Here is a 10,148-nt window from a genome sequence, read left to right as displayed (position 1 = left end):
TTTCCATCTTCTCTAGAATTGGGTTCCATATGGTCTTATCCTTGACTTTAGCACCTAGAGGAAGACCCAAGTACTTCATTGGAAGAGTACCTTGCTTCCAGCCAAGTACAATCAACAATAATTCAATATTATGCACCGCTCCAACAGGGACCAATTCTGACTTGCCAAAATTTATCTTTAAACCAGATACCGCCTCAAACCAAATAAGAATCATACGTAAAATCAAAATCTGATCTAGATCAGCATCACAAAAAATTAGGGTGTCATCCGCAAAGAGGAGATGAGACACCGCCAAGGATCTTCCCTCTGAGTCACCCACCCTAAAGCTTCACATACGTCCCTCATGGACAGCTTTATCCAACATTCTTCCAAGGGCATCCATAACCAAAACAAATAATAAAGGAGACAATGGATCACCTTGTCTCAACCCTCTAGCACTCTCAAAAAATCCACAAGGAGAGCCATTAATCAGAATAGAGAAACGAACAGTAGATAGGCAAAAGAAAATCCATTGCCTCCATTTAGCAGAGAACCCACTCCGTTCTAGTAGCTTTAAGAGAAAACCCCAGTTTACATGATCAAAAACTTTCTCAACATCTAGTTTGCAAAGTAAACCCAGCAAACTAGCCTTCAATCTATTATCAAGGCATTCATTAGCAACAAGTACAGGGTCAAGGATTTGTCGGTTCTTCACAAAAGCATTTTGTGATGATGAAATTATATCTTCCATAACTGTGCGAAGACGGTTGGACAAGACTTTAGCAATAATTTTATAAACCCCCCCAATAAGACTAATGGGACGGAAATCGTTAACTTCACTTGCTGCATTTTTTTTAGGGATGAGAGTAATGAATGTTGCATTTAAACTTTTCTCAAACTGACCTTTAGCAAAAAAATGATGAAATACAGCCATTAGATCAGGTTTGAGAGCCCCCCAGCAAGCTTGGAAAAAAGCCATTGGGAAACCATCTGGCCCAGGAGCTTTATCACCATTAAAATTCTCTCTAGCCAAAGCGCCTTGTCACTAGATATCATTGGAAAAACTAATACATCTGGAAATGGTTGATCAACTTGCTGCTCAGAATATAACTTCTTGAAGAATTGAGTAAAACAGTCTGCAATCTCACCCTGATCTGAGGATAAGCTGCCATTAACCATAAGGCTTTCAATACTATTATTTCTTTTGTTAGAATTAGCCATTTTATGAAAGAATTTGGTATTGGCATCTCCCTCCTTCAAGTGCAACACCCTAGACTTTTGCCTCCAACTAATCTCTTCTAAAAGAGTCAACTTTTCAATATGCGTACGGAGATTAACTTTTTCTAACTTTTCCTTAGCTGTTAATGGGTGAGTCTCCTCTTTAGTATCCAAATCATTCAACTTGCTCCAAAGCTGCTGTTTCTCATAAGTGACATTGCCAAACTCCGTTTCATTCCACTTTTTAAGATCCAACTTCAAAGCTGCCAACTTCTTAGCTAAGATAAAACTAGGAGTTCCTTGGAACAAATAGGATGCCCACCAAGCCTTCACTTTGTCAACAAAATTTTCTGCCCTCAACCACATATTTTCAAAACGAAAAGGAATTCTACCTCTCCTTTGACTCCCACCCTCCATCAGAATTGGGAAGTGGTCTGAAAGTACTCTAGACATCATTTTTTGGGAAAACTGTGTGAAATGATCTGCCAAGAGTGGAGAGACAAGAAACTGATCAATTCTAGATGCAGAGGATGTGTTAGACCAAGTGTAAAAGCCCTCTTCCAAAGGTATATCCATCAGCCCATGAAGAGAGATAAAGTCAGAAAATCTACACATAGCCTGAGCATAACTTGCAACCCCTAGTCTCTTTGATGGGAAACAGATTACATTAAAGTCACCACCTAGACACCAAGGCAAATCCCACCAACTAATCAGCTCGGTTAGTTCCTCCCATATATTCCTACGCTTTTTGTTCAAATTTGGTGCATATAAACCTATAAAAGCCCACTCAAATTGGTTACCAACATTTTTGAATTTGCATGAAATTGAAAAATGCCCCACCGCCTCCTCTACCTTCTCCACAACCCTTCTATCCCACATCAATAAAATACCTCCAAAAGCACCTTCAGAGCCTAGGTACAACCAATCTACATAAGGATAGCTCCATATACTATGACCAATTCCTCTAGTAATCCATTCAAGTTTGGTCTCCTGCAAGCACACAATATCAGCCCTCCAAGTCCTTAGTAAATTACGAATCTGAAGCCTCTTTTCTACCCCATTCAACCCTCTAACATTCCAGGAAAGCAACTTTAAGTTCATTGAGGAACAAAGAGAGCCTGATCCCTATTATTACCACTACGTCGAGTAGAGGTAGAACCATAGTTAATAGAACTGAATAGACCCTTCAACTCTCTTAACCCTTTCACCCCCAGACTCTTTAAATCACGTGCTTTCGTCCAAAGCAGCCCTCCATTGTAATTCTGCTTCAACAGCCAATAAAAATTCAGTTGCTTGATTTTCCAAACCTTCTAAGGGCGTGCCCAGGAAGCTATCAAAGCCATTGAATCTGCTTTGGAACCACTCTGAGTAAGGTTCTTGCCTCATTGAACAATCCACACCCACTGGATTCTCCACACCCACAACTTCTTGTTCTTTCATGGCCAAGGGTAGTGAGAAAGCAAGTGGTTCAACAGTTAGAGGCAGCTCAGCATCCTCCGAATAGGTGTCCCAAACCCAATCCTCCACAAGTACTTCATCCCCGTCATACTGAGCTAATGACACTTCCAAGGAGTTTAAAGATTTCAACGGGACCAAGGCCAACTGATTTTGGTCTTCCAAAACCTCTGTGGCTTCACCCGGTGGCAGAGAGATCTAAATCGGAACCGCCGCCCTCCTTCCATCTTGCAATTCAAGCACCCACTGCTCTGAATTCCCCCATTTCTTGATAACGTTGTCGGAATACTTCTGAAGAATCAATTGGATGTCTCATTGCAAATTCTCTTCACCATCAGAGGTGTTTGCCGACCCATTCTTGGTCTCATTGGCCTCATCGAAGCCGATAATCTCATTATCGGCTTCATCGGCGACCTTTGTTGAGTGGGCTAGTGTTAGAGAGCTACCGAGAACAACTTAAGGAAGCATCGATTCGGCAATAACTACATCGGTGATCTTATTATTACCTCTCATAGAACTCGCCGTGTTTGATGTCAAAAATATCCCTAGGATTTGGGTTTCGCGTGCTAGAAAAGAAGAGGAGGAAGTGAGCTATTTTGTTTTGGGCCGCCAAATAGAGATGGGCTTGGGTTTAAAAGTGGGGACTGGTTTGGCTTTGACTGGGATGCCTTGGTTGAATGGGGCTGTAGGCATAAAATAATCTTCTGTGGGCTTAACATTTTGGCCCACTTCCTGGACTTTGGACCACTTAACTTCCCACCTACCATCTGGTCCACGATCCAATCTCAAGCAGACATCCAGAGGTAAATCAGTGCCACTGCTAACGTATCCATTAATCTCAAACGTAATTCTAGCCTCAGGCAGCGCTCTTTCCTTTTGAGCATCCATATCGCGTGAATCATGGTTCTGATTGTTCAAAATGCTTTGTTTGAATTTTGAATACTTGGCATTAATTGCTTTCCTTTCTTACTACCACCTCCATCTCTCCGATCACCCTCCATCATTGCCATCAGAAAGGATTTGGAATTTTGCTGCCGGAACTTCTCCACTAGCGGTTTCAAATCAGATTGTGACGGCGGTTTACCGGCTAATATTTTAGGAGCAATAGCCTTCCGAAGATGAAATCCAAACCCTCTCCACCCACTGCTCAACTTTCCTGCCAGCACCACAATGAAGCCTTTTCGTCTGCCATGGACAAGTTCTGAGATCATAAAAAAACTACCATGTGCCTAAATTCAATATTATGCACCGTTCCAACAGGGACCAATTCTGACTTGCCCAAATTTATCTTTAAACCAGAAACTGCCTCAAACCAAATAAGAATCATACATAAAATCAAAATCTGATCTAGATCAGCATCACAAAAAATTAGGGTGTCATTCGCAAAGAGGAGATGAGACATTGCCAAGGATCTTCCCTCTAAGTCACCCACCCTAAAGCCTGACATAAGTCCCTCATGGACAGCTTTATCCAACATTCTTCCAAGGGCATCCATAACCAAAACAAATAATAAAGGAGACAATGGATCACCTTGTCTCAACCCTCTAGCACTCTCAAAAAATCCACAAGGAGAGCCATTAATCAGAATAGAGAAACGAACAATAGATTGGAAAAAGAAAATCCACTGCCTCCATTTAGCAGAGAACCCACTCCGTTCTAGCAGCTTCAAGAGAAAACCCCAGTTTACATGATCAAAAGCCTTCTCAACATCTAGTTTGCAAAGTAAACCCGGCAAACTAGCCTTCAATCTACTATCAAGGCATTCATTAGCAACAAGTACAGGGTCAAGGATTTGTCGGTTCTTCACAAAAGCATTCTGTGATGATGAAATTATATCTTCCATAACCGTGCGACCACCTCCATCTCTCCGATCACCCTCCGTCATTGCTGTTAGAGATATATATTAAACATATATTAGCCCAATGTAATAGGCCCAAGCCCATTCCTGCTTGTACTAGTAGTCTAGGGTTTAGTCGCCTATATATACTCATGTTAGGGTTCATTGTAATACAGGTTATTGTACTACACTCCTATACAATAAAGATGTAGCCCTTAAGGGATTCCTCCGTGGATGTAGGCCGTCAAGGCTGAACCACGTAACCCTCGTGTTCTTGATGTTCCTATTCTATGCTTTCCTCTCCGCATCCACTCTAGCATACACAACATGGTATAACACATTGCGTTTGATAATATTCTCCATTTAACATGGTGTCAGAGCTAGTATTCAACATGGTATCAGAGCCAAACTTCGTTCTTGGCATCAAACAAACATCTCTAGCAAGCAAAGAAGATTCTCACGTGCATACCACCATCAAAAGTCATACATGCTTGCCTACCGGATCTAGACTCCACGGCATCTTGCAGCCACCATGGCTATGTGCTGTGTCAAGATCCAACAACCAAGCAAGCCGTGGCTTAACTTTTCAGATCTGTGCAAATCCATGCCTCGCCTGATGAAACCAATACCACAGACGTGCTACACGACCTCCCGCGACAAAAACCCAGAAACCCGGAAACCAACGGCAGCCTCACGCGCCTCCACGCGCTTCCGTTGTAGCTCACGCGCCGCCTCGGATTCCTCAGGAGCAGATCCTTCTACGGCAACACGCGCCACCATGAAGGCCTCGTAGCTCGCCGATCTGCCAAACCCCGAAGTCCGAGCACCAATCTCCGTCGCACGCGCTCTCACGCGCCTACCGGAGTTCTCCACGCGCCGGTGGAGTAATGTCACGTGCAACACGCGCCTGAAGCTGATGCTGACGTCATCTGATGACATCATCTTGACACATCAGCGCCACGCAAGCCGTTGCCACGTCAGCCCTACTCCACGTCAGCGACACGTCATAGGATGACATCAGCGGCTCTGCTGCCCGATCAGTGACCCGACCGGAAACCCGGAACCGACTCGGACCAGTATCCGTTGACTTTGACCTGGACCAGTTGACTTTGACTTTTTGCGTTGACCTTTGACCAAAAATCAAAATTTCCAAAAGGGCCTATCTTGCTCAGTTTTTCGCGTAGATTCCGATTTTGGACTCCGTTTCTTCATTTGAAACTCCAAAATTGGTCAATTGGCACATTCTTCATTGTGGTTTCTTCAAAGGCATTCTTCAAGGCAACTCCAAGTGATCTTCTCATGCTTATCCAACCTCAAGCCTTCATCGAGCTTCCGCCTTGAGTTTGAGGGAGGGTGTTAGAGATATATATTAAACATATATTAGCCCAATGTAATAGGCCCAAGCCCATTCCTGCTTGTACTAGTAGTCTAGGGTTTAGTCGCCTATATATACTCATGTTAGGGTTCATTGTAATACAGGTTATTGTACTACACTCCTATACAATAAAGATGTAGCCCTTAAGGGATTCCTCCGTGGATGTAGGCCGTCAAGGCTGAACCACGTAACCCTCGTGTTCTTGATGTTCCTATTCTATGCTTTCCTCTTCCGCATCCACTCTAGCATACACAACATGGTATAACACATTGCGTTTGATAATATTCTCCATTTAACATGGTGTCAGAGCTAGTATTCAACAATTGCCAATAGAAAGGATTTGGAATTTTGTTCTGGAACTTCTCCACTGGCGATTTCAAATCAGATTGTGACGGCGGTTTGCCGGCTAGTGTTTCAGGAGCAATATCCTTCCGAAGATGAAATCCAAATCCTCTCCACCCACTGCCCAACTTTCTTGCTGGCACCACAATGAAGCCTTTTCGTTTGCCATGGACAAGTTCTGAGATCATAAAAAAACTACCATGTGCATTGGAACCCAATTGCAGAATAAATACTTTATCACCATCCCTAAAAGTTCGTGCATAATTTCTAGGAATTACATTAGACATGATATCCTCCACAATAGCAAGCAAACGCTTTGCACTCTCTTTGGCCATAAAAACTGATCGGAGAGAATTTCGGTTTCTCTCAAAAATGCGCAACATGTAATAGGTACCTGCCTCCTCAACGGAGAATTCGAAAGTCTTGTACTCAACGAAAAAGAAAATGGAACCAGCCATAACAACAGAGATAAACTAAAAAATTTTGTGACTAATTCAAGGTAACCAGGCCTCCAGATTGAATGCAGAGTAAAAGTTTTTGTGCAAAAAGTATAGCAAGCTAATGTTGTTATATGTTATTTTAAATTCAATTAAGAAACTTTTGGTTAATCAAATGATGCCATGTGCCCCTTCGAGAGTAAAATATTATTCTTTCTCTCAATATATATATATATATAAAGCAGAAATATGCTAAATTTTTAGGTTATGTGCCTTCTTTTTGTTAGCTAAGTTGGTGAATTTTTATTTATTTATTTAAGCTAATATATGAAGACAAGGATACAAAGAAACATGCTTCAAAAGAGTTAGGATTCAAATAAAATAAAATAAAATAAAAATTATAAGGACCAAAAAATATAATACATGAATTTGGCCCATAGCGAGGTCGGGTTCGGTTGAGTTAAGCTTGTAGAAAATGTATCGTGAAAATTGGTATCAACACTAAATTGTTGAAATGTTTTTTTTAAGCTAATGATGACAAGAATAACAATAAAACACGCTTTGAATGGGTTAGGTTCAATCACAGTAGTAATATTAACAACAACAACAGCAACAACAATGTACAAATGACAATAACAACAATAATAAACTAACAATAATGTCACTGGTAGCAAAAATAAAAAGTAATAATAATATCAGTGTAATATTACTAATAATAGGGCGATTAGTGATAGACATTTAGAATTTAAATCTCTCATTCCTCATTGTTGTAACTATTATATTATAAAAAAATAAAAAATAAAATTAATTGGACGATTAGCTTATTACTTGCGAATTAATGATTTGTGTGTGTGTGTGTGTGTGTGTGTGTTCGGTTGAGTTAAGCTTGTAGAAAATGTGTTGCGAAAATTGGCATCAAGTCTATCAACACTAACTTGTAGAAATTTTTTTTTTTTTGAAGCTAATGATGACAAGAATAACAATAAAACACACTTTGAATGGGTTAGGTTCAATCACAGTAGTAATATTAACAACAACAACAACAACAACAACAACAACAACAACAACAACAAATGACAATAACAACAATAATAAACTAACAATAATATCACTAGTAGCAAAAATAAAAAGTAATAATAATATTAGTGTAATACTACTAATAATAGGGTGATTAGTAATAAACGTTTAGAATTTAAATCTCTCATTTCTCATTGTTGTAACTATTAAATTATATAAAAAAAAAATTAATTGGATGATTAGCTTATTACTTGCAAATTAATGATCTCTCTGTCTCTCTGTCTCTCTCTCTCTCTCAACCAAGTCCAAAAATAATTTTAAAAAGAAAAGAAGTGAAAGGAAAAGGATGGGTACTCACCTGCAAGTTCCCCATGAAATAAAGAAATAATAACAAACCAGAGATAGAAATTCCATGTGCAAAGATGTTTTCCCATATTAACCTACTTGTTTGGAGGTTTGAACCAAAAGAACTGCAAAAATGGCACAACTATCATGTATAAGACACTAATCTTAAAAATTTCTAACTAAAATGCATAAAGTGAGAATCTAAGAAATTTTAGGGGAAATGTATAAGTTAAAGAGAAGATGAAAGATCTATTTTTAGGCTTTCAAAGTAAGAAAACAAGGTCAAGATCACATGTTTATGGCCTTTAATTTGGACAAATAGGACCTCCAACCACATACACAGGAGTAGTGGTTAATTAAGGATGGGGTTCAAGCCCATTACATCCATGAGAGGAGAGCATGAATGCAACACAAATTTAACTTAAAAGTAAAATGGTGTCAAAATTATAGGAAATTAATGAAAAAGTGAAGAGCAAAAGAAGAAAATGGCTATAAACTCACTCTATATCTTTTTATTGGATTTGAATTTTGATAGATTCACCATTAGATTGCTGTGGTCCCAAACCTATGAGAACTGAGGTCTTGGACAAAGGGTTTGGGCCCCCAATTTATTTATTGGTGGGATTGCTAACAATCCTACAGGAAAATGGCCTCAAACACAAGCTGGATAGTCCTTTTTCAATTATCTCTCTCTGAGTTTTTTTTTTGGGAACAACACCCCCTTCCCCTCTAATTGTTATTCTTCCTTCCTCACTCTCTCTCTCTCTTTTTCTCTCTTCCCTTCTTTTCCTCAGCGTTTTGTCAACCCCCTTTCATTGTCTGCCCTCACTCCCTTTATATAGTCTCTCCTTAGTAGGGTTCAAATCATTACTTTTTCACCAGTTTCCATGCAATCCCATTGTTACCCAGAATCCCAAGAAACAATCATGCCTTCTAAGAATTTTCTAAAAACTTGTTCTAGACGTCAAATAGTGTTTGGCAGTGAACTCCCCAAAGGCACTGACAACTCTTGGTTACTGACTTGAATCTAATCATTTCATCATCACTTTCCCATTGCCTCATCATTCGGTAGTGGACCGAACGATGCAGGCTTCCCTTGAACGATAATTTCTTAGTCTCAACATATGTGTCGTTGGGCTAGGCTCACTTCAACTAGATTTGGGTGTACTTCTATCTTATGGGTTGGATTTGGCTACTCAGGCCGATCTTGGGCCTTGGTTGAGTAGGCCAGTACTGACTATCTGGACCTGAGCCCCCAACAATTGCATTTTCTTATTATGTCCTCAATGCTTGCAAAATTTTAAGAAAATAAAAAATCAATAATTATATCATCAATCAAATGTTTAAATTCCAAGTTTATGCAATCTTAAATTATACATAAAAAAAAAGTTTATGGGTTGCATAATAAATAACATTTAATTTGAACAAAATGTGACACACATGTTAAGAACATAAAAAACATGCAATCACCATCGCACACCCTTGGTGCAATTGTCACTCTACAAGTATAACCGTTTGTGGGGCGTAGGGGGCAAGGATCGGAGTTCAAGTCTCCAGAAGGTAGTTTAACACATATATACATTTACATTAGGCTAAAGTAGAAATTCTATCTTGTATTAAAAAAAAAAAACAATCAAATGGTTATATTTTCGAAATATGTAGCCTTATTAATTTTTTAGCAGGAGTTTGTAACCATTACCTACAAACTAGTTTGTAGGCAAACTTTGTTCATAGTAAAATAAGTTTAGAGGCAGTGGCGACTCTAGGATTATTTTCTAGGAGGTTCAATAAGAAATATAAATTATAAAAAATTTTAAACAAAAGATAAATTAAAAATATCGACATCACCAAAAAAAGAAAAAATTATTTAATATATTAAGTTTTACAATTGCCTTTTATGATGTTTCGTATTTTGAAATTGTTGCTTGATATCTTCATTATCAATCTTACTAGTTACATTTGTTTCAATGTATATAGTCATGCAATCATTCATCTACTAATTTTCCATTTGATTGATTTATCTAAAATTTCTTATGATCTAAATGAGTTTTTTCTAAGGTTTAAGATTAGCAAATTCTACTTTTGTTGTTGGGCTAATTAAAATTTTTTCCTAGATTTTAGATCAAATTAATTTGTTATTGAA

General features: G+C 38.9%; 1 protein-coding gene across 1 annotated transcript; it reads right to left on the bottom strand.

Annotated features, from left to right (window-relative positions):
• Positions 1-912: 912 nt before the first annotated feature.
• Positions 913-2,298, bottom strand: LOC112001724 (uncharacterized). The gene has a single exon (XM_024033902.2). It carries the CDS (start codon positions 2,296-2,298, stop codon positions 913-915), a length of 1,386 nt encoding a protein of 461 aa, XP_023889670.2.
• Between the last annotated feature and the right edge of the window lie 7,850 nt (positions 2,299-10,148).

The sequence above is a fragment of the Quercus suber genome, unplaced genomic scaffold (assembly GCF_002906115.3).
Source record: "Quercus suber isolate HL8 unplaced genomic scaffold, Cork oak 2.0 scaffold_379, whole genome shotgun sequence".
Lineage (NCBI taxonomy): Eukaryota > Viridiplantae > Streptophyta > Magnoliopsida > Fagales > Fagaceae > Quercus > Quercus suber.
Note: the sequence above shows the minus strand (reverse complement) of the source record. Positions and strands in the feature narration are given on the sequence as shown.

Coding starts and splice junctions, on each gene's coding strand:
- LOC112001724 (XM_024033902.2), bottom strand. CDS start 2,298: ATGAACTTAAAGTTGCTTTCCTGGAATGTTAGAGGGTTGAATGGGGTA.